We start from the raw sequence: 25,946 nt of genomic DNA on the forward strand, positions 1-25,946 counted from the left end.
GCATGAGGCTCAGCTGTCCACCTCCATGAATTCTAGACACTCCATCTCTCAGTTACATGGTGGCCCTTGGAAGTAGGCACCTTCCCCACCACTGTTGCTACCATTCAAAGATTCCTCTAGAATTCTACAAAAAATCACATTCTTACCCACTACCTACCTGACCCATTTTTCTTCCTGATCTGACGAAACTGTTAACCATTTGTCTTCTGTTCTATGACATGTTATTTCTTCAATTTCTAATTCTTCATGCATTTATTAAGTACTCTTCACCTTTCTTTTTAAGTTGGTGTGTGAGTCTTGTAGAATGGAGGCCTATTTGTGAATGAGTGTAATTGGCTGCTACAAGATTTGTCATAGGTAACTGGTAAAACCTTGAAGGGCATGATCATGATGGGGAAACTAAATTCAATAAATTTAAGCAAGGAAGTGAAAGATATACAAACTAAAATTTTCATAAGATAAATGGATATACACACAAATAAATGCAAAGAAATATGATAATTATGTATTATAAGTATTAATAGTTTTAAAATATACATAATATCAAAAGGCATATAATAACTTAGTGCAAATCCTGTCAAAATCCCCATGTCATTTTTCACAGAAGTATAAAAGAACAAAGGTTACCAAGGCTGGGAGTTTCAATGCTCAGGAGAAGTTAGAGGAATAAAATTTCATTTAGACAGACCAATGAGTTCAAGTGATGTGTTGCACATTTTGGGGAGCCTGGGAACACCATGAAGTTTACTTGCAAAAATGCTGAGGCAGTTGACTTTAATGTGGTCAACCCCAAAAAAATGAAGAGGATGTGAGGTAAAACACATGGCAAAGAGCCAGATGAATGGATCCACAATGTGTATAGCTATCAACATATTCACTCAGATCCATAAATCTAGACGATCTATAGTTAACAATTAAACAGGTAAGGAGATTATTGATTAAAAAGGTAGAGGAATCTGGTTGTGAATGTTTCCTGTAAAAAGTGAGAGAAAATAGACAGCCTGAGAAATCCATGTTTGATACAGAATTCCTTTCACTTGTCACATGGAAACCACACAATGCTAAAGGCTTGTTAAATGGGGAGAACCTCAGGGAGGTGGGTAACTGGATTAATTGTGTGGAGGGGTGTGCATGGTGAGAGAATCGGTACCCTTTTCTGAATATGCCTGCTCATTCTTAATCATGAAGCCAATGTTCCCAGCAGCATTCTGCAGACTTGAGAGTGATATTAGACACAGCAATGAAGAGACTGGGTGGGGAGCACAGAGTCATCAATGATAGACATCAGCCCTTGACTTCTTTCCAACTCATATGTGGAATGATGCAACTGGATGTTTTGTTGGTCCTTGCATCAACTCTTTCTAAACTTGCCAAACACACCAAGAAGTCCACTGGAGTAACACTTAGCCCTTTGTGCACTGTCCAATCATTAGGTTGTCCCCAGTGCCTTGTTGGACCATGATGAAATCATACAAGGAGGAGAGGAATGAGAGTCCAAAACATGTTTTTCCAACGTGTTTTCCCTGAGAATGGAGGATGACAGGTGCAGAGCCCCAGGGCAGGGTGATCCCTTGAGTTCCTGTATGGGACACAGCGAAGCAACGAAAAGGCTGAGCTGCAAGTGCTGTGCTGATCACATGGACACCAATGTCTCACTGCATGGACTTCCTTAGAAATGACTCCCTGTAGTTTCTAGTTGCGTCCCTTTCTGACTCACTAGACTGGCAGACAGCAATACTGGGATTCAGCAGTGTCCTGCACAGAGAGCAGTTCTCTGTAGGGGACTGAGCCTGCTGACACCTGCCAGCTCCTTGTTCCTTAATCTCAGCTGACATTTTGAGCTTCATCTCAGAATTGTGAAAACCCTGGCAAGATGTTGTCTGTGAGTGTTCTGTGCCTACTCCTGCACACTATACACACTTCACAGGGCATGATTGACATGGAATGTCATCATTACTTTAAACCAAGTATCAACCAAGATGGAGACCTGATCCTGGGTGGCTTTTTCCCTCTCTACTACCCAGAACCAGAAAGCGAAAAGGTCCAGATGTCTTTTTTACATCGTCCCCAGTATAAAACTGTTGTGTCTTGGTAAGTTCAAGATTGTGTGTATGCATTAAGTGTGGCTACCATTGAATGTGAGTATGTGTTACTACTGTGTTTAATCCTTTCTGAGAATGCTAGAAGGTATGCAGAAAGTGGCTGAAATGCCAATAAAGGAAGTTGCAGGTTCATTCCACTCTTGTACCTTCCATGCCTTGCTGTTCATTTTTCTATTTGTTTTTTGGTCCTTCAGGGGCAGAGAAGTGACATCAATGATTATCTGCCCACTCCATTGGCTTAGATCTCTCAAATACAGCCCTCAACATCTTGGAATGAGGCAGAATGTGGGGACTCCAATCCTACCTACATGCATGGAGTGGGCACAGGTGTTCTGAGGCACTGAGACCCTGGTCTGGGGTCAGGGTTAGGATTAAGGGGTCACTCTGATTGCCAGTGCTGAAAAGAGCATTGTCACTATTGTACCCAATAATGAATCCATGTGTATCTAAGATGTGCCACCATAAACAGACTCTGTCCCACCACACATCATTAACTGAGCCCCTTCAGTCTGCAGGCTTGAGTCCCTGAATGTAGCAAGATTAAAGGGAGTTATCTTCCCCAAGACTTTCAGTTGGATCCTGAAGGTTCTTCTCCAGGAACCACACAGAAACTGCATTAATTCTGGGCTTGATGCACCTGTGCAGCATGTGTTTTAGTAACTGTTAACATGGATGCCTGAAGAGGAAGACATCCTGTCTCTGCACCCTTGTTGGTGGTGACAGTGGAGTGTGCTTCTGACTCAATGCAGAGAACCACATGTTCATGTGTTCAGAAGAGAGTGAGGCAGAGAGATGTTGGTTTAAATGGAGCATGTCTGTTCTTATCAGCACTTTTGGAATTTAAAGCTTATCAACTCAGCAGATTGCCATGCACTATGGGCAACTAATGGGCTGGCGACCTCTGAGGCACAGTGTTAAAACATGTAATCTCTCCTAGTCTGTGCCTTCACAGTGTTCTGTCCCTTCTCAATGTTTCATTAAATTTCTTTGTACATTTCTAATTTCTATATTATTAGCCAAGATGCCTAATGGGACATTTATGGTAAACATTTTATGCATGTGAATCTTCTGGTTATGTGGCAGCTACTAGTTGTTTGGACTCTGTCAGATTTAGGGAGATAGGATGTGATTTTCTAAAGGTGAATTAATCTCTCATCTCAAGGACTCTGTGTGAGAGACAGTGAGGAGCTGCCTTGTTCATGATCTCAGGGTGAGGTCAGCCCACGCCAAAAAGAGGAGGACAGGCTTTGCTCTCTGCCTTCTCTTCCCCAGGTAGAAAAGTGTCTGGCCACCCTTATTTGTGCAGACCTTTAGCCCTCATGTGCTTGCCACATTCTAAAATTGCATTTGCTTCAATCTCCTTTAGTTAATATGGGCTCAGATGATTAATTTTTTGTGAAGTTTGACTTCAAGCTCCAGCTTCAATACCGTGACTGAACTTCCTTAAAGCTGATGGAAGTTATGTTGTTATTTGACTGACTAACAGGAGTTATTTTATGTGCATATCGCACATTTGTTTACCCAATATTTGGCCTTTTATTTGGCATTAATTTTGTGTGACTGTAACACTCTAATGATCAGTTTTCTTTAATAAGATACATATTTCTCTGAGATGCTGGGGGTACATCATTAAATAATGAGATAAAGTCTTTTATCAAGATTTTTAAAATAGTTACCAAATCATTGTTGATAAACATGTAGATGTTCATCACTGGCTCACAAATACCTACACTCCTTTTCAGTGTCTCCACATCCTTCATTCCTTCTCTCCTACTGCGTACCACCCCTCTGTCTTGTGTCTCTGAGGGTCAGCCTCATGTGAATTGATTCATATCCTTTGTGGTCTTTTGTGACTGACAAATTGCAGTGCACCATGGTTCCTGTTTTATTCATGTTGTGGCTTGCAGCAACATTTAGCATACATTTCTCAAAATATCTTTTTTTAAGATTAATTTTATTTATTTGAGAGTCAGAGTTACTCAGAGAGAGGAGAGGCAGACAGCAAGAGAGGTCTTCCATCCACTGTTTCACTCCCCAGTTGGCCACAATGGCTGGAGCCGCACCCAGCTGAAGCCAGGAGCCAGGAGCTTCTTTCGGATCTTCCCACATGGGAGCAGGAGCCAAAGATTTGGGCCATCTTCTATTGCTTTCCCAGGCTACAGCAGAGAGCTAGATCAGAAGTGGAGCAGCCAGGACTTGAACCGGTGCCCCTATGGGATGCTGGCACCACAAGTGGCAGCTTTACCTGCTATGCCACAGTGCTGGCACCCAAAATATAATAATATGTAAGTCTTCCTTGGTGTCAGACACTCCCGTTTACTCAAAATAATAACTCAGCATGCCAGGTCCTGAAATTAACAACTGACAACTTTGCCTTCAACAAAAAAGAATTAAGCTAGTCAACTTTCAGCTGACAGCAAGTGTTATAAATAACCCAAGGTGAATGCAATATGCTCTTCACAGTGAAAAATTATTCTACTAAGGACAAATGATTAACAGAAAATGTTTATTCAATGAATTTATTTTGTAATTCAAACAAATAAATTTAAGCTATGGACACATGCCTGTAGCATAAATTCTGTGCCAAGTCAACCTCAATTTTATTTTTTTAAACATTTATTAAATGAATATAAATTTCCAAAGTACAGCTTATGGGTTACAATGGCTTCCCCCTCTCAAAACTTCCCTCCCACCCGCAACCCTCCCCTTTCCCGCTCCCTCTCCCCTTCCAATCACATCAAGATTCATTTTCAATTCTCTTTATATACAGAACATCAGTTTAGTATATATTAGGTAAAGATTTCAACAGTTTGCCCCCATATAGCAACACAAAGTGAAAAAAAATACTGTTGGAGTACTAGTTATAGCATTAAATTACAGTGTACAGCACATTAAAGACAGAGATCCTAAATAATATTTTTTTAAAAAAAATTAATTAATTTTCTATGCCATTTCCAATTTAACACCAGGGTTTTTTTTTCATTTCCAATTATCTTTATGTACAGTAGATCGATTCAGTATATAATTAGTAAAGATCTCATCAGTTTGTACCCACACAGAAACACAAAGTGTAAAAATACTGTTTCAGTACTAGTTATAGCATCACTGCACATTAGACAACACATTAAGGACAGATCCCACATGGGATGTAAGTACACAGTGACTCCTGTTGCTGACTTAACAATTTGACACTCCTGTTCATGGCGTCAGTAATCTCCCTAGGCTCTAGTCATGAGTTGCCAGGGCTATGGAAGCCTTTAGGGTTCGCTGACTTTGATCTTATTCCGATAGGATCATAGTCAAAGTGGAAGTTCTCTCCTCCCTTCAGAGAAAGTTACCTCCTTCTTTGATGGCCCCGTTCTTTCCACTGGGATCTCACTCACAGAGATCTTTCATTAAGGTCGTCTTCTTTTTTTTTTTTTTTCTTTTCCATGGTATCTTGGCTTTCCATGCCTACAATACTCTCATGGGCTCTTCAGCCAGATCCAAATGCCTTAAGGGCTAATTCTGAGGCCAGAGTGTTGTTTAGGACGTCTACCATTCTATGAGTCTGCTGTGTATCCCAATTCCCATGTTGGATCTTTCCCTTCTTGATTCTATCAGTTAGTATCAATCCAAACATCTACAGCCAACTTATATTTGATCAAAGATCCAAAACTACGACCCGAAACCATCAAATTATTAGAGAGCATTGGAGAAACTCTGCAAGATATAGGTACTGGCAAAGACTTCTTGGAAAAGACCCCAGGAGCACAGGCAGTCAAAACCAAAATTAACATTTGGGATTGCATCAAATTGAGAAGTTTCTCTATTTCAAAAGAAACAGTCAGGAAAGTGAAGAGACAACTGACAGAATGGGAAAAAATATTTGCAAACTACGCAACAGATAAAGGGTTGATAACCAGAATCTACAAAGAAATCAAGAAAATCCACAACAACAAAACAAACAACCCACTTAAGAGATGGGCCAAGGACCTCAATAGACATTTTTCGAAAGAGGAAATCCAAATGGCCAACAGACACATGAAAAAATGTTCAAGATCACTAGCAATCAGAGAAATGCAAATCAAAACCACAATGAGGTTTCACCTCACCCCGGTGAGAATGGCTCACATTCAGAAAGCTACCAACAACAGATGCTGGAGAGGATGTGGGGAAAAAGGGGACACTAACCCACTGTTGGTGGGAATGCAAACTGGTTAAGCCACTATGGAAGTCAGTCTGGAGATTCCTCAGAAACCTGAACATAACCCTACCATACAACCCAGCCATCCCACTCCTTGGAATTTACCCAAAGGAAATTAATTTGGCTAATAAAAAAGCCACATTAATTTTTAATGCACATTAATGTTTATTGCAGCTCAATTCACAATAACTAAGACCTGAAACCAACCCAAATGCCCATCAACAGTAGACCGCATAAAGAAATTATGGGACCTGTACTCCATAGAATACTATACAGCAGTAAGGAACAATGAAACCCAGTCATTTGCAACAAGATGGAGGAATCTGGAAAACATCATGCTGAGTGAATTAAGCCAGTCCCAAAGAGACAAATATCATTTGTTTTCCCTGATCGGCGACAACTGAGCACCAACGGGGAAACCTGTTGAAGTGAAATGGACACTATAAGAAACAATGACCTGATCAGCTCTTGTCCTGACTCTAGATGTACAATGTAATACTTTATCCTTTTTAGAATTTGTTGTTGTTGTTGTTGTTCTAGTACTAATGGTTGAACTCTGTAATTAACACACAATTATTCTTAGGTGTTTAAATATTAACTGAAAAGTGATCCCTGTTAAATTTAAGAGTGGAAAAAGAGAGGGAGGAGATGTACAATTTGGGACATGCTCAATTAGACTTGCCCCAAATGATGGAGTTAGGAATGTGCCAGGGGATTCCAATACAATCCCATCAAGGTGGCAGGTACCAATGCCATCTCAGTAGTCCAAGTGATCAATCTCAGTTCACAATTGATGACTCTGATAGGTCTAAGAATCAAAGGGATCACACAACCTCAATTTTAAGAATTCCTATATGTGATCTGAAAATCTCCTCAGATTAAGTGTGTATAGAATGCTAACTTACCAATAAGACAAAATTCAATTTCAAACTCCACATATAAGAACAACATGTACAACACTGTGTGACCCAATAAATAGCATTCAGCAAAAATAAAGCACTGCCAATTAGAAACTTTTTGAATATGTATTATAATATTGAGGAAATGAAGAAATGACAAACTATTAGTTAAGCCCAACACAGAAATATAATATTCATTGCAAAGCAACTAAAGGAATGATTGGATGAATATATTAAGTCCCATGCAACTTATTAATGGGTATGAATGTTCTTAGCATTCAAATTATAGAAGAAATGTCATAAGTTATAAAAGTTCAAAAGAATTCCAAGGGAACAAGAAAAAAAGAAACCCATCGTGAGAAAATAGACCATCCAATTTCTCATACACATTAAATGTGAGAGCTCTTAAATTCTAAGAAACTATTTTCACTCAAGATAGAGTAAATTGCAACTATGTTATAGCAAAGATGAATAGAAAAAAGAGAAAGGAAGGAGGAAGAATTGAAGGAGGGAAGTGTGGTTATCTTCTTAGGACTGTATCTGGAATATATAAAATCAGATCTCTTTATATTAGTAACAAGGTTTTTTTTATTAAACTTTTATTTAATGAACATAAATTTCCAAAGTACAGCTTATGGGTTACAATGGCTTCCCCCCTCCCATAACTTCCCTCCCACCCGCAACCCTCCCCTTTCCCGCTCCCTCTCCCCTTCCATTCACATCAAGATTCATTTTCAATTCTCTTTATATTAGTAACAAGTTTTTAAGAAGATATATAGAAAAAAGGATTGAACCTACAAGTGTAAAATATGAAATGAAAAATATGAATTCAATAAGAGAAAAAATGGAAACAAAGTAAACATCTTAAATTATCTGAGTTCAGGAGAAAAATGTTTACATTTCAAGGAAAACAAAATGTTAAATCTGATTTGAGCAAAGCAAAACATTAGAATAGGAAATTAAAGCAAGGACCAGGGACAAATGGCTCAGGTGGACCTGGCCGAGGAGGAGAATGTTCTAAAACTTGAAACAACTGATGAGTCAGGTGGTATTCAGCCTACTCCAGAAATTACTGGAAACAGAAATGCTTGCTCCTAGGTGTTGCCCTTAGGTTGGGATGCATTGAAGCTTTCCTGAAGGGTTCGTGAAGGTGAGTGTGATAATGGACACAGTTTGCTTCAGAGGAGTCCAAGGGCCTTCTAGAGCCCTTGAAACCTCATTCGCATCTCCTCCTTTTTCCAAAGCTGAGGCACAACTGAGTGGAAGCCTGAGTCTGACCACTGCTGCTTCAGGGCATGGCTGTGTTGTTTCTCTGAATTCCATGGTCTCATCCTTCTCCTCAATGCTGCCCCTCTCTTTAGGTGGCTGTGGAAGAACTACCAATATGTACTGGCCTTCCGCTTTGCCATCCAGGAGATCAATAAGGACCCCCAGCTACTCCCCAACCTGACCCTTGGTTTCAAATTCTTCAATGCTTTTGCCAGTGAACAGTACACCTTACTAAGCATAGTATATTGGTTGATTGGGATTAATGTGCCTTTCCCTAACTACACCTGCCATACACAAGGAAGACACGTTGCTGTCATTGCTGGAACCACATCAGCATTGTCTGTTGAGTTTGGAACGCTTTTGGAGCTCTACAAAAACCCACAGGTAAATGAGCTGTGAATCTGGAGGGTAATAGTTAAATTTCCTCCAACACCATTCTCTCACCTCTGAAAAATGGAAATGGGGCAGCCGAGTATACATACCACACCATGGTACAGGAGAGATCCCATGGATTTCCTAGGGATGTGAGATTATTAACAGGGGAAGGAGAAGAGAGAAAGGGAAATAGCAGGGCCTGTTGACAGCCTTCTTAAGATTCCTGTCTAGGGCCTGTGTAACCATCTCCCACCTGCTGGAAGCACAGACTGTCTAATAGTCTCACCTCTACACCTCATAATGTCCACAGCACACAGATGTTCCCCATCCAAGGACAGCACCATCTCAGGTGGCATCCAGAGACCTAGGACAGTTGGATATAGCGAATGCATCTGGGTTCCCTTTGGGAAAACACTGAGGGTAACAGACAGTGAAAAATATTTTTAAAAAGACTTCTATATTTGTTTATCTAAAAGGCAAAGCAATGGAGAAAGATGGAAAGGCACATACACATACACACGGCATTGGAGTGAATCTCTTTACCACAGGGTCACTCCCCAGATGCCCACAACAGCTAGATCTGAGCCAGCCAGCCAGCAGCCAGGATTTCCCTCCTGTTATACCACATGGTAGAAAGGGGCCTAGTACTTTTGTCATACATTGCTGATTCCTCCGGCACAACAGCAGGCAAGTAGATCAGAAGCAGATTAACCAGAACTTGAACTGGCACTTTGAAATGGGATGCTGGCATCATCATTGGTAGGCTAACACACAGTGCCACTATGCTGGCTCCACCATGGAGTGTTGAGACTCACATCCAGTTATACTGGAGCTCAACCCATCATGTTCCCAATGCTAATTAGTCACAAGCACACAGGTTGATTTTTCTCAGGATTCCCAGTGGCCATGCCATATACAACTGTGCATATCAGACCTGTGGACATGGGTTTATTCCAATCTTTGGGAGACAGAGAAGTAGCCAGGCAGACAAGGAGCTCTAGTATAAACAACTCAGCTGATTTGCTTACCAAATGTCTGACATGGTGTTGGGCTTAGTCTACCATTGCACATGTGTAAAACCAGGAAGTCATTCCACATGAATGCCATGACCCAGTGAGTTGAGTCATTATCACTGCCTCCCCAGGTCTGTGCCAGTATCTCAAAAATACTTCCCCAGGGACCCACTACACAAGCAACAATCAGAACATGTGCCTGCCAAACACAGGCCACATGGTGAGCAGAGGATTCTGGATTGGAAAAATTATTTTGCCCCAAATCAAAGAGGGTTGGTGATTATATTCTTGGAGACAATGCAGGTTTCCTGTGGTAATCAATGCACTCCAAATGCCAAGAGATCAACATAGTCGAGATTTCTGTCTCAGAGTTATCTACAATGGTGGCTGCTGGAGGAGGTGGCTCTGCTGCACCAGTCACCCTGGGCGAGGATGGGGAAAGACCACTGGCTGGGTGAAGAAGCATCCAAAGTTCCTTCTTCCTCAGGTGCCACTGTAGGACATGAAGAGCAAACAGAAACTGACATATTTTCTTAAAAGCTATAAAGGAGGAGTCACATTTATTCACCTAAAGAAATGTGCATGCGAAGCATGGCCTTCTCTGTGGCCAGAGTAGCAAGATTTTTCATCTCTACTGCACTCTTTCTTTTCACACAATAGTAACCTCCTTAAAGTCGACCTTGGGGAGAAATTCTTTTCACTCACTTCCAAGAGAGATAACACAAATCCTACAAAAATTTGATCATGTTTTTCTTTGTTTTCAGCTCACCTATGGCCCTTTTGACCCCATGCTAAATGATAAAGATCAGTTTCCCTCACTCTATCAGATGGCCACCAGTGACAGCTCTTTGGGCCATGGAATGATCTCCTTGTTGCTGCATTTTGGCTGGACGTGGGTGGTGCTCTTTGTGTCTGATGACATGAAAGGAGAGCAGTTCCTTCAGTACTTTGAAGCAGAGATGCTCAAGAAAGGTATCTGTGTGGCCTTTACAGTTAAGCTCCCTGTCACAAAGAAGTTGTATGGGTATAGTGATCTCACTTTCATGAGTAGCATCAGAGCTTCATCTGCAAATGTGCATATACTCTATGGTGATGTAAGAGGTCTCATCAGTGTGGACATTTCAGTGCAGTCCTTTGTAACCATCGGGAAAGTGTGGATCATGACATCAAAGTGGGATCTTGTTATGTCTGAGACAAACCACATGCTGCATTCTTTGCATGGAGGCTTCTCATTTTCACCCCACAAGGAAGAAATCCCAGGCCTCAAACATTTTGTCAAGACGGCAAACCCTTCCCACTACCCAGAAGACTTTTATTTCAGTAAATTATGGTTTTTCCATCTGCACTGCTCACTTGAAGGATCATTTTGTGGACATATTGGAAGCTGCCCACCAAATACCTCCTTAGAGTTTCTTCCAGGACATATTGACTTGCTGACCATATCTGACTCCAGCTATTTAGTCTACAATGCTGTCTACACAGTGGCCCATGTCCTCCATAAAATGATTTTGGAGAAAGTAGAAATGGGATCTCCAGAAGCAATGCAGCCTATGATTCTTCCCTGGCAGGTAAACCTCCCCTAAAATAGAACAGAAACTTGCCACCTGATGGAATCTAAAGATGTTTTATTGAGATACAGCATCATGACCCTGCTATCTTCTCAAGGTCAGAGAGATTAGGTACATCAGAAGTTGGGGTCTTTCCATTGGTTATTGGTATAGCTGTGATCATTGGCTTTGGCTGGAAATTTCAATCTCTATGGATATTGAATGGTTACTTTCTGAACAGAAATGGTATCAGAAAAGTTTGTAATGTAGCTGAAATGCTGCAACACATGAGAAAATTTAACAGATAAAAAGTTGTCATGCCATAATATTCCTTGGAATTTATACAAAGCCAAAAAAAGACACATTGACAAATTATTTTTCATTTCTATAAATTTTTCATTTGTAAAATTTAACAATTTTGACATCCTGCCACATGTACATCAAAGGTACATATTTTATATATATCCATATATACAGTTTTTTCTTGGAATAGGGATATTAATATCACAAGGAGAGTGATTGATGACAATGTTGCTAGTACAGGAAAATAAGGGTATATGTCATATACACCGTATGCTTCAGTGAAACAACATACCAAATACTAGGATATCATCACAAGGTTTATACTCTGCATATTAACTTCCACAAATCAGAAAAACATGATATTTGCCTTTCTGGGCCTGGAGTAATTCACTCAGCATAGTGATCTTCAGTTCCATGTATTTTGTTGCAAATATCGTTAAAATCTGACAGCAGTTTAATTTGATTTATAATGCTGTATAACCTGTGGCCTAAGCCCTGGATGAGATAAGATACTTTTTGTGAAAATAGAAATGGATTTCACATAATATCCTAAACATGATAGGAAATGGGTGGGAAATGAAGCATGTTAGACCAACTGTCTTTACAAACTCTGCAGCAATCAGGCAGTGGGACTGTAGTCCCATTTCTTACATATAAGACTACTGAGGATGCATGTGAGCACAGGATATGCCCTCTCAGTCACAGCTGAATTTTTCTGGGTTTAACCCTGGCTTACATGAATCCATTCCCCACATATAGAATGTATTTAGGAAATTCTGTTTGCATGTGCAAAGGACAAATACGCTCATAAATTTGTAGAATATATTAAATAAGGGTGATGTGTAGAAAAAGTAAAATATTTGTAAAAATTAGCATCAGAACATTTACTTCATAATCAAATTGTATTTTATGCATGAGAAGTATGTTTTATAAACTACAGCATTAGAGTCAAACCTTGGGAAAGGAAATGAATTTTTCAAGAAGGCTTCCATAGATATAATTAATGAATTATTTGTAAATTTTGTCCTCTACGTTATTTAAGAATTAAGTGGTAAACTGTCCCTTGACAATCAGGTCATGGACTCTTGAAGACATTGATTCTAAAAGTGACATTATTACTTTTTATTGTGTATATCCTCTTTGTTTTGTTCTGTTGGGTTTTTTTCTCTGTTTTCTATCTCTCTCCCATTTCTCTTCTTCATACTGAACTCTCTAGGTAACACAGAGTTATATTTATTTTAATACAATTGGGAAAAGATCCCAGATAAAAAATAAGAGGGGGAATAAGAGATGGAGGAGGTAGTCTGTAACTGTAAAATAGTCTAGTTCTGCATACAGTCATACAGACTGAGCTCTAATGGTACAGCCTAAGAACTAGTCATGGGGCTCCAAACCCGTAAGGATTGGTGGTACAAACGCCATCTTCACTGTTAAAATGGTCATTTTAAATGTTAAAGGCAACAGATAGATCAGTCTAAGTTTAAAAAGGATGCTATAATGATACAAATAACATCAAGTACCCGGGAAAATAATATAATTAAAAAGGAAGGAAAGACCAACATGGGAAGCAGTCCACACAGCAGACTCCTAGAATAACACTTGCTATAAATAATACTCTGACCTCAGAATCAACCCTTAAGTCTTCCTTGTTGGGCTTAAAAGGCCTGTGAGATCATTTCAGGCATGGAAAGCCAAGACATTGTGACAAAAAAATATCCTACACAGATGATCTCTGTGAGACCTCAGAGGACAGAAAGAGTCATCAAAGAAGGAGACACTCTTCTCTGAAGGGAGGAGAGAACATCCACTTTGCTTATGGCCATGTCCAAATACTGATGGAATCTATGGTCAAAAAAGTCTTCCATAGCCTTGGGAACCCATGGCAAGAGCTTCAGATGATCGCTGATGTCATAAAGAGTGTTAATTGTTAAAGGAACAACAGTAGTCACTGTGCACTTGCTCCCCATGTAGGACCTCTGTCCCTAATGAATGTTAATACAAGAATTGACTGCAAATTCTTTCCCTAAACTGTACTCTATATGTTGTGTGTGTGCCTGGGTGCAAATTGTTGAAGTCTATGCTTAGTATGGTGTTGGTCTTCTGTTTATAAAGTCATACTAAAAATGAACCATAATGAAGAAGGAGATAGAAGAGGGAGAGGGAGGTGGGATGGTAGCTTGGGGGGGGGTTATGGGGGAAAGAACCACTATATTCATAAAGTTGTATCTATGTAAAAATGCACTCATTAGCTAGTGCCACGGCTCACTAGACTAATCCTCCGCCTGCGGCACCGGCACTCTGGGTTCTAGTCCCGGTTGGGGCGCTGGATCTGCCCCAGTTGCTCCTCTTCCAGTCCAGCTCTCTGCTGTGCCTGGGAAGGCAGTGGAGGATGGCCCAAGTGCTTGGGCCCTGCACCCACATAGGAGACCAGGAGGAAGCACCTGGGTCCTGGCTTCGGATCGGCGCAGCATGCTGGCCATAGCGGTCAATTGAGGGGTGAACTAATGGATAGGAAGACTTTCTGTCTCTCTCACTCACAGTCTAACTCTGCCTGTCAAAAAATGCATTCATTAAATAAAAATTTAAAAATTAAAAACAGAATTAAGTGATAGTTGTTTTAAAAATAAGTACTTAGTTGTATCCCAGTACAGATGTGTTGTGATCTAGAAGGTTCAAGGTTAACACATACTATAAAAACATAATAAGCTTTCATAGATTTGAAATTTTGTCTTTGGTCATACCATACTATCTGATATGTCAAAGATAGTCACAGTCATCACAATAAGTGACCCAAAGCCAAAGAGAGAAAGAACACCATGTTGTGTTTAAGGTATACTTAAAAGGTATAATGTATATTGCTGATATACATAATATACATATCTTATAGAAATGGACTTCTGAAGTATTACAGTGGCCTTGAGTCTCTTGATGGAAAATATCTTATGAAACAATAATGCATTAATCTCTAATTTTTCCCCAACCAAAATACACTAATCATCAACTATATTTTGAACCTTATGAAGAACTTATGTAGATACACACCTGTAATATTCATAACAGCTATCAAGTTATTTCAGTAGCCATTCATGTGCTGCCCAACTGGTAACAGTAGAGTTAGCTTCCATAAAGCCCCAACTAATCACTCATGGCCAAAGCTTCAATAGAGTCTATGCTCCAGTAAACCTCTGGACCACAAACTATAGTTTTCTGATTGGGGACAATCACTCGTTGATGTTTTGTTGAGGGAGCAGAGGAATATCTTAACCCAGGAGATGTTTAACCATCCAAAGAAAATTAATGTTCTACCAAATGGAAAAGCTGAATGCAAAAGACAACAAAGAAGGCTTGTTTAGAGCATCTGACTTCCCACAACTAATTTGGATGTGCTCTCTATTTCCAATTATGCCTGTCCTCCAGCTCCATCAATTTCTTAGGAAAATCCAGTTTACAAACAGTGCTGGAGATAAAGTATCCTTCCATAAAACAAGAAACTACATGGCGCATTATGATATCCAGAACATTGTGAATTTTCCTAGTGGTCTTCGTTTGCTTATTAAAATTGGAGAGTTTTCCTCCAAGAGTCCACATGAACAAAGCTTACTTGTCAATGAAGAGATGATAGAATGGCCTGTTGCATTCAAAGTGGTATGATTCTCTTTTGATACGGGATACCCACAGAGAGATCTGTCAATAATTTTGCAAAGAGGTTAAGTGTGAAGTGATCAGGTTCTTTTGAAATACATGGGAAATAGGTTGGGGAAACAGAAATGGCAATCATAGGAATGCTGAAATGGATGTCTGGGTATTAGTCACGGGTACAGGAGGAGGGGATATAGTCGTGACCTTCAATTGAAGGCCAAGGGGTTATGTAGTGAGGAGGGTTCTACTGACACCCTTCACGGTGGCTGATAATATACCAAATCATGACCAGTGCTTCTCTTTTTTCTTCAGACCCCTCAATCTGTATGTAGCCAGAGCTGTGGTCCAGGATTCAGAAAAATGTCACAGGAAGGAAGACCTATCTGCTGCTATACTTGTGTTTTGTGTCCAGAGAAAGAAATTGCCAATCAGACAGGTAGAAAATTTCCAATCCATATCTTTACTGTCCTAGTTATTTCTCCACAAAAGGGAAACCAAAGAGATTTGCAGTTAGTTCCTAGTGCATCATTGTTCTCTATGCACACATTTACTCATTCATTCAATATATCCACTTATGATCACTAAAGATACTTTATGTTTAAGTTCTTCTCTGGTGATGCTCATTCTAGTAACATCAACTGTAGCACTGATTCTAAAAGATATCACACCATGTTAGATAAGTCATTGTCCCATCCCGTGGGACCTCAACTAGGACCAAGTACCTAGAATGGGGAATGAAAGGGACAGGAGACACAAAGATGACAGCAAGACAACATGGCTGTTCAAGCTCTTTTATTTTTTTAACCACTCACTTATATATCGTGAAGGCAGGATGTTGGGCGGGGGAAGGAGGGTAGTTTACCTTGCAGCTGCAGTGCTTGTGCAAGCAGAAGGAGGTCACAAGGTTATCTTGCAACTGCAATGCTTGTGCAGGTGGGGGAATGGTCATAAACTCTTAAGACACAGGGTGGCATTATCAGTACTTTCCATCCTGGGCTGCTTAGCTCTACTTCAGTAGTTTACCACTAAGAGGCCACATGTTGCTCGGTCCCCGACAAGTCATCATCTGAGATTCGCAGGTGGAACTTGCTATATTCCAACTGAGAAATGTAGGATGTATAACCATCAAGGCTTTCTATTGGTGCCTGTAAATCTTGAAACCAATTCATCTTACAAACACATGATAAGCACAGAGCTAGTGCTTGTATGTCATCATGGAAATACTGTATTCCTCCCTGCACTGTCTTTAATATTGTCCACGGAATTAAGGATGTCTAGTACCACAGGTACATTTAGATTTATAGAACTTATTAAAGGAAAGAGTCAAGGTGAAATATGAATATCACATCCTACTAAAATATATAGCTGGTATGCTCATAAAAACTTTTGAACAAGACAAACATAAAAATAATTACCTATCAAAACACATGTACCAAGAATGTAAAAAACATGCTATATCTCACTGAGAAATACTTCCATTTTTTTAAATACGGGAAATAGACCTTGTAATGATTTTATTTCCTCCAAAAGGCTTCTCAATTCCTATTGTGTTAGCAGAACCAACCATTTGGCTTTAATCATTTCCTAGAGGAAATAAATAGTTTTGGCCATGAAGCAGATAACAGAACAAAGAGCTAACCTGTGCATGAAGGTTTTGCAAAAATTCAATAACAAATAAAAAGAATTTAAAAACATATGCTGGAAGCATGTTGTACAACAACACTTGCTTGTGTGTACAAACACTGTAGAAAGTATCTAAGATTGAAGCCAGAGCCTCTGGTGTCCCCAAGAAGAGAAATGGATACTTCAAGATAAGAATGCCAGGAAGATTGACACTACATTACATTAGGATCTTGTATGGTTGAAGAAGTATCATCTACAAAAGCTAAATCAGAGACTTGGTTTTCATGGCAGAATAGGAAGGGAGCACACTGATAGTTCGCGAAAACACAGGTTAATAAAAGTGGAGATACTGCAGGGTCAAGGAAGAGTAGGGGAAGAAACAGCAGAGGAAACTCTTCCGGAACCAGTGATTCACAGTGGACCTGCGTGGAGAGCGTGGGAGCCCAAGTTCGGGATACCAGTGGCAGAATCAACACACCAGCACTGGAACGCGAGGTGAGCCGAACCTCCATAGCCCGAGATACCAGCAGGCAAGCGGAAAGAGCCCTGAGCCTAGCAGAAAAACCTGACTCTGTGGGGAGGGGTGAAATAACAGGAGATTAGCATCTAACTTGGCAACCCAGTGGGAGACTGCAGGAGAATTGGAGCCCACACTGAGGGCAGCAGAGATTCCCTGTGTGGTCCTTGGGAAAGAGCTTCTGATCTCTGGCTCCTGAGGGTATATCATTGGCCTGCTAACTACCTCCAATTACGTTCAGCTGTGCGGAATTACTTCCCTTTTGAATCAAAAAAAAAAAAAAAAAAGAATGAAAGAAAGAGAGATTTACCACGCCTAAACTGGGAGTGTCATCTTTGACACACCCTCAACCCTGAGGAAACAAACACAGCTCTAAGGCCACACTCATCTCAAGCCTCTAAGGCTCCACTGAAAGCAGACAGTCCACTTAATATAGAGCCATAGTGTAACAAGAAAAAACACCACAGTGAAGAAACTAAATATCTCCAACATGCCAAACAACAAACGCAAAAACCGATGTAACAAGAACAAGGAAGACTCTATGATGCCCCCAAATGAAAAAGACACCCCAATTCAAGATTATGAAGATGATGAGATAGAAGAAATGCAAGAAGCAGATCTCAAAAAATTGATAAGAACATTAAGAAGCTCTCAAAAACGAATTCTTGAACTACAGAAATCCTTCATGGACAAGATAGAAAATCTCTCTCGTGAAAATGAAATATTAAGGAGGAATCAAAATGAAATGAAACAACTAGTAGAACATGGAACTGTGATAGTGACGAGAAACCATAATGAAATGAAGAATTTAATAGATCAAATGACAAACACATTAGAGAGTCTTAAAAACAGAATGGGCGAAGCAGAAGAGAGAATATCAAACTTAGAATACCGAGAACAGGAAAGGAAACAGGCAAACCAAAGAAAAGAAGAGGAAATTATAAATCTAAAAAATATTGTTGGGAATCTACAGGATACTATTTAAAAAACCCAACATTCGGGTTCTAGGAGTTCCTGAATGCATGGAGAGGGAGAAAGGATAGAAGGCCTTTTTAGTGAGATACTAGCAGAAAATTTCCCAGGTTTGGAGAAGGAAAGAGGCATCTTAGTACAGGAAGCTTATAGAACCCCTAATAAACATGACCAAAAGAGATCCTCACCACGACATGTTGTAATCAAACTCACCACAGTGAAACATAAAGAAAAGATTCTAAAAGGTGCAAGAGAGAAACGTCAGATTACTCTCAGAGGATCTCCAGTTAGACTCACAGCTGACTTCTCATCAGAAACCCTACAAGCTAGAAGGGAATTGCGAGACATAGCCCAGGTATTAAGAGAGAAAAACTGCCAGCCCAGAATATTATATCCTGCAAAGCTCTCATTTGTGAATGAAGGTGAAACAAAGACCTTTCACAGCAAACAGAAATTGAAAGAATTTGTCGCCACTTGTCCAGCCCTGCAAAAGATACTTAAAGATGTGTTACATACAGAAACACAGAAACAGGATAACCAATATGAAAGAAGGTAAAGGAAGGAAACCTCACAGTAAAAGATCACAGGAAGTTCAATTTCTCTTTGACATAGAATTAAACTCTGATGCTCTGTTAAAGCAATGTGTTAAAGTAATCTATTATGTTCTCTTGATGTCTGTTAAATTCTAATTGTTCAAAAACAGCTGAATTTTTTTAAGAGCTATGGGTTATTTAAACATGTGCTTATTTTCAAAGATTTGAATAATCACCTTGAAACAATGATCAAATTTGGTCTATGTTATGTATGATTTTAAGGAATCTTCCTTCAACCAGATATTTTGGATTTTGAGCCTTTTTGGCATTCTTGACAAGCATTCAAAAAATCAAAGTTTCAAACAATCTGGACTCTAAAATTTCCAGTAAATCCTGGACTTTGGTTTTTCCAGTTTGGGCCCAACTGAAAAAATCGAAGGACCTATGTCTCTCATCTTATAGAGACACCAACTAATCAGGCTATTTGGATTATATTAGAAGCACTGTCAAGATGTGACGTGGTACCAAATTTTAAGTTTCTATAATGGAAAATGCTATTAATACAAATGTTTGAGAATTAAAAAGTCTAATGATCTTGTGTTACTAGACATGATAGTTATCTTAATGAGAAAGCCCCAGAGGACTAAAGGGTGAAATACTTGTAAAATCCTACAGGTGATTTCAAAAATACTGTGAAGTAAGCAAGTGCCTCTTGTTGGTTGACGAGTTTATAATGTTAAACATGGCAACTGAAAGTCTTTTGTCATCCACAGTTATATATGGTTTGCTGCTAATAAAACTAAAGCGTTATTGGTTCTGTGTTTAGCTGTCCTCCTATAGGTTCCTATGGACTTTTTCCAGCCACTTCTATTGTATTCAGTACTTTGGGATGATCTGTAAACAGATGAAGCCAATAATGTATTAACAGTACCAACTGAAAGTATGGTTAACTGAGGTTACTAAAAACAAAAAGCAATTCAAATCAATTGGCAATCTACAAAAAGAGTTAAAGATTTTAAAAGCTATTATTAAAATTGCTATATTGCTCTACTATGCTATGTTATATGTGTGTACATATTGTATGTCCACATGGGAAAATTTTATTAAGAATTTTATTTTAATTGGCTTATAGATAAGATTGTCCATAAATTTAAGATGCTAAAGTCAATCAAAGATACATTTTAATTTGTGTCACCTGAATCTGTGTATCATATGTTTTCAACTTGTTGGTAGAAAGAAACTAAAAACATTTTAGATGGTTGTGCTTAAGTTTACTGGTTAAACAAACTACACCATGTTAGATATTTAAGAGCTGTTTCCAAATACATGATTCTTAAAATTTATAGAAGGCATTGGACCTTCTGGTAAATGTTTTATTAAGTTGTTATCTAATTGTTGAAATGGTTTGCTAAGTATTCATGTGATATTGCTATTGTCAGCAGGCGATCTAGGACTTGCTCCCTCATTTCTCTATTCTAAGCCAAACTTGTTCTTTCATTTCTCTATACTCCTTAAGGTAGGAAACTAATTCTATTATGAAGGAATCTGTAGGACGCGCAATTTAATCTTTAGACCTTATAAAAGAGATGGCTAACATTTTTCTGTAATAGCATAGCCAAAATAAGAACTTAAATAATAATCTCATAGCTAGATTTACTTCACCAAAAGCGAAGTATACAGTAAGTAGAAAAAACCTCCCTTTCAGACCAAGGGAAAGAAAGTTTTAAAGTGAGAATATAATTTTCCTCATGGGCATTGTCTACCTTAGAAAAACTACTACAGAACATGCCTGTGACTATAGACTTATAGTTCAGGCCACTGAAGATTAGAGATGGGACATGGGCACTCCCTTGACTTGCATCCTCTGGTCTGCTTTAACACAAACCAGGAGGAAAAGAAAGCTAGGCATCAGAAGCAATGGGTGGCAGGCCTATTAATGGCTGATCTGTACAGTGATCTGCCCTCAAGGAGACCCAACAGGCCAGTCCACTGCAGTGGCTTTCAAGTGGTAAACCTGGGCTTCAAAAGAAGTCAGCTTGTGAAGAGCCCTGGCAGCTGTGCCAAGAGTTGCATCACTGGAAATGGACCTGCCCTGGAGTCGAATGATGCCCAGGTCAGAGCCACAGATCTTATTGGCTCTAAGCTGAAAAGCCCTTCACTCAGCCCAACATCCAAGTGACCACTGCAGCTGAGGGTATGGCCCAGTAGGGTCAGCAACATTGCAGGCAGAACTGTAAATTTCTTGTTAGAGATGCCACCTGCCTTTACCTGGCCAGCTCTCCTCCCAGGCCAGCCAAGTAATGAAAGTCAACAGAGTGCCTTCCCCTAGGAGGTTCACACCTCCCTTAGGATATACCCCATGTGAAGAGATAGATAAGTCTGGGCCTCTTAATTTACAAGGCCTAAAGCCCAACAGATTATTATCAAGCCCCTTCTGTCAGGTTCTATTTGCCTCTCAATCAGAAAACTTAATTGTAGCTTAGACAGCACCTTTCTTAGCTCCACTAATAATGACTCTGTCCTTTGTTCTAGACCCTGTCTAGCGTATTTGGGCCTCATTCCTTTGTAATCATAACCTCTACTCTACCACCAATGGCTCTACTCCCAACCTGTGTGTACTGATGGTCCTCTTCCCCACTTAATGCTGTATAATTGTTCAAACCTGGTAAATGCCACTCTTAGGATCATTGGTTACTATCCTCACCCTGTCTTTTATGACCTTGTCTAAATATGATCAGAGTCGGCAAACTTGGAAGGCTTCCATAGCCTTGGCAACTCATGACGAGAGCCTAAGGTGGTTACTGGCACCATAAACTAGAGTGTCAATTTGTTGGGTCAACAACAGGAGTCACTGTGCACTTGCTCCTCATGTGGGATCTCTGTCCTTAATGTGCTGTACATTGTGATTTAATGCTATAACTAGTACTCAAACAGTATATTTCACTTTGTGTTTCTATGTGGGTGCAAACTGTTGAAATCTTTATACTAAATTGATCTTCTGTATATAAAGAGAATTGAAAATGAATCTTGATGTGACTGGAAGGTGAGAGGGAGCGGGAGAGGGGAGGGTTGCGGGTGGGAGGGAAGTTATGGGGGAGAGGGAAGCCATTGTAATCCATAAGCTGTACATTGGAAATTTATATTCATTAAATAAAGGTTTAAAAAAAAAAGCTAAATCAAACCCTCATAACAAGTGTAACCAGACCCTGATACCATCTTCTGTATTTAACTGAAACAGAGATATGCCCATTCATTGACTTGTCTCTATGACTTATTTCTTGCTGCATTGGCAAGAAAATGCTATTTCTTTTTTTATTTTATTTAGTGAATATAAATTTCCAAAGTACAGCTCATGGATTACAAAGGCTTCCCCCCCCTTAACTTCCCCCCCCACCCGCAACCCTCTCCCTCCCACCTGCTGTCCCCTTCCATTCCCATCAAGATTCATTTTCAATTCTCTTTATATATAGAAAATCAGTTTAGTATATATATAGATTTCAACAGTTTGTCCTCCCATAGCAGCACAAAGTGAAAAAATACTGTTGGAGTACTAGTTATAGCATTAAATAACAGTGTACATCACATTAATGACCGAGATTCTGCAAGATATTTTTTTAAAAAGATTGATTATTTTGCTATGTAATTTCCAATTTAAAACCAAGGGTTTTTTTTTTCATTTTCAATTATCTTTATATACAGAAGATCGCTTCAGTATATACTAAGTAAAGATTTCATCAGTTTGCACCCACACATAACCACAAAGTGTAAAAATACTGTTTCAGTACTAGCTATATCATTACTTCACCTTTGACAACCTATTAAGGACAGGTCCCACATGGGACGCAAGTACACAGTGACTCCTGATGTTGATTTAACAATTTAACACTCTTGTTTATGGCATCAGTAATCTCCCTAGGCTCTAGTCATGAGTTGCCGAGGCTATGGAAGCCTTTAGGGTTCGCCGACTTCAATCCTATTCCAACAAGGCCATAGTCAAAGTGGAAGTTCTCTCCTCCCTTCAGAGAAAGTTACCTCCTACTTTGATGGCCCTGTTCTTTCCACTGGGATCACACTCGCTGAGATCCTTCAGAAAATGCTATTTCAATAGAGAAAACGTGGTGTCCAGAGCTGAATTTGTCCCCCACCTTCTACAAGAACAATGGGGTAACAAGTTATGATTTCATAGAATGAGTGAAAAGTTCCAAAAATACAAAATAAAAAGTTTCTCAGAGATTCAGAATGATATACTGCTATAAATGATCTGTGATTTCTTTACATTTAGCAGGTATAAGTGAAACAGGCACTTTTATTTGGGTATTATTTATATCCATTTCCTATAATTACCACTGATCTATAGTCTTATTACTTTTTACTTTTTGAACTCTTGATTCAGTGGAGTTTTAAGACTTTGACTATATGTAAATTAAAAATATGCTATTTCAAAAATTAAAAAAGGAAAGAATGAAGGAAGGAAGAAAAAGGAAGGGAAAAGAGAAAAAAGAAAGGAAGGGAGGTGGAATGGAGGAATAAATCATCTTAAAACTGTACCAGTGAATGGAATGGAATCTCTTCTGCTTCTATTAATATCACATTAAAATGAGAACTGATGAGAATTGTGTTATACTAATTATCATGCACTTGCTATGACCCTGAGAATGCAATGTATTAATTAATTCATTTTGAAATTTATATTATATACTAACTTGAAAAATATCTAATTTCTCCATCAATAACTGGGTAAAATATCAATTACATCCAAATTTCTTTATTTTAAAAACACCTCTATTCAAATCCAAATGTTGCTTATTCAAGAAAATGCACCTTAAGATTTCATTAAAAACTGACAAAAGGATTCCCAAGGAAATGAAAATATAAAATGAGGAAAGATTGTTCTGCCAGATATCAAGCTAATAACTGTAGTATTGATGGCTGTAAGGTTATCTTAGGAGTTTTGGGTTGTTTATTTCTGTGTCTGAGCTATGGAGATACAGGATGTGACATGAGGCTGATTTAGGGGATAGAACAGAGAAAGGCTGGGAAGCATTCATGCCCATGGGAACAGGATTGTGTCACAGGATAAGTCAACCTAGCCCCCATATGCTGAAGGTGTTGTTTGAATGAGTTTGTTCCAATCTGCAGATGGGCATCCTCCCTGGACAGCAATGCAGAAACTTGATCAGGTGTACCCTGGTATATATCACAAGCTCCCAGCAGCATTGCAGTTGACCATTTTCCACAACAGGAAGAAATTCAGAATTTCTACAAAGTAAACCTTCAGTATTTCTCCTTCCTCAGATGCAAAGCAGTGCATCCCATGTGAAGATCACGAATACCCAAACCTGGAGAGAAGTCGCTGCCTCCCTAAGTTGATGACGTTCCTGGCCTTTGAGGAACCTCTGGGGATAGCTATGGCCTGTATGGCTCTGTGCTTCTCTGTCCTCACAGCTGCGGTCCTCTGGGTCTTTGTGAAGCACCAAGACACTCCCATCGTCAAGGCCAATAACAGGACCCTCAGCTACATCCTGCTCATCACCCTCCTCCTGTGCTTCCTCTGCTCCTTACTCTTCATTGGCCGTCCCAACACAGCCACCTGCCTCCTCCGGCAAATAGCATTTGGCCTTGTGTTCACAGTGGCTGTTTCCACTGTGCTGGCCAAGACCATCACTGTGATTCTGGCCTTCAAGGTTACAAAACCTGGAAGAACTATCAGGCGATTGTTGATATCAGGAGTTTCTAACTCTGTCATTCCCATCTGCTTCCTCCTCCAACTGATTCTCTGTAGCATCTGGTTGGGAATCTCTCCTCCCTTCATTGAGTTAGATACACACTCTGAGCCTGGCCACATCATCCTGGTGTGCAATAAGGGCTCGGTCACTGCCTTCTACTGTGTCCTGGGCTATCTGGGCTCCTTGGCCCTGGTGAGCTTCACTGTGGCTTTCCTAGCCAGGAATCTGCCTGACACGTTCAATGAAGCCAAGTTCCTGACGTTCAGCATGCTGGTGTTCTGCAGTGTCTGGGTGACCTTCCTGCCTGTCTACCACAGCACCAAGGGGAAGGACATGGTGGCTGTGGAGGTCTTCTCCATCTTGGCCTCCAGTGCAGGGCTTCTGGGCTGCATCTTTGTCCCCAAGTGCTACATTATTCTCATAAGACCTGAGATGAACTCTTTGAAAGGCTTAAAGAATAAAAGCAAGTTCTAAAGGATTCTAAAATTTTTCCACTTGTTTTGCTATCACATATTCAGAGTTTAGAACCAAGAATCCAGACTGAAGTAGCAATCCAGAAATAATGAAGGAACTAAAGTTGATTTTTTTCCTTTAAAAACTACTTATGTATTGGACATACAGCCTAGCAGTCTGAGTGCATGACATCAATTTCTGGCTCTGGCTTTGGCTCCTGACCTGGACTTCTGATTCCTGGGGACCCTGGAAGGCAGTGGTGAATCTTCACGTAACTTGGTCCTGTCCAACCATGTGAAAATCTAGGGTCTGACTGACTTGTTGGTTATAGCCTCATTCCAGGCACAGGCGTAGGGTGTTAGAGATGTGAGGCATTGAAAGGGAGGTCTCTCTGTCTGTGTCACTAACCTTATGTTTCTCTCCCTCTCAGAGTTAGTAATGGGAGTTTAGAGAAAATCTTTATATCGAGTAAAAATAAATTATGGTGTAAATGTCCATCAAGGCTACAACAACAATGCTATTTTATATTAAAAGGCTATCACTGAAATAGTTGAGATGAATCAATTTCTATTTATTTATAGTGTATAGACAATGTAAGTGTTCATTTATGTGAGGACATCTAATTAAACATGCTTTGCATTCTGTTTGCCCTGAGTGCATTCTGTTTGCTACTGAGTGCTTGTCATTTCTTTGTTGACATTGTGATTTAAGTGAGATTTCTTTCCCAGATACGGGAGGTGATTGGTCATGCAGTGTTCCTCTGTTGAGATACTGTGTTGTCCAAAAATA

General features: G+C 39.7%; 1 protein-coding gene across 1 annotated transcript; it reads left to right on the top strand.

Annotated features, from left to right (window-relative positions):
- The first annotated feature begins 1,930 nt into the window (after positions 1-1,930).
- Positions 1,931-25,178, top strand: LOC133750023 (vomeronasal type-2 receptor 116-like). The gene is made up of 7 exons (XM_062179410.1): positions 1,931-2,091; positions 8,549-8,840; positions 10,609-11,412; positions 15,112-15,339; positions 15,646-15,769; positions 16,699-16,701; positions 24,274-25,178. The coding sequence occupies exons 1-7, from the start codon at positions 1,931-1,933 to the stop codon at positions 25,176-25,178; spliced, it is 2,517 nt and encodes an 838-aa protein (XP_062035394.1).
- The last annotated feature ends 768 nt before the right edge of the window (positions 25,179-25,946 follow it).

The sequence above is a fragment of the Lepus europaeus genome, chromosome 20, assembly GCF_033115175.1.
Source record: "Lepus europaeus isolate LE1 chromosome 20, mLepTim1.pri, whole genome shotgun sequence".
In the NCBI taxonomy this organism is placed as follows: Eukaryota; Metazoa; Chordata; class Mammalia; order Lagomorpha; family Leporidae; genus Lepus; species Lepus europaeus.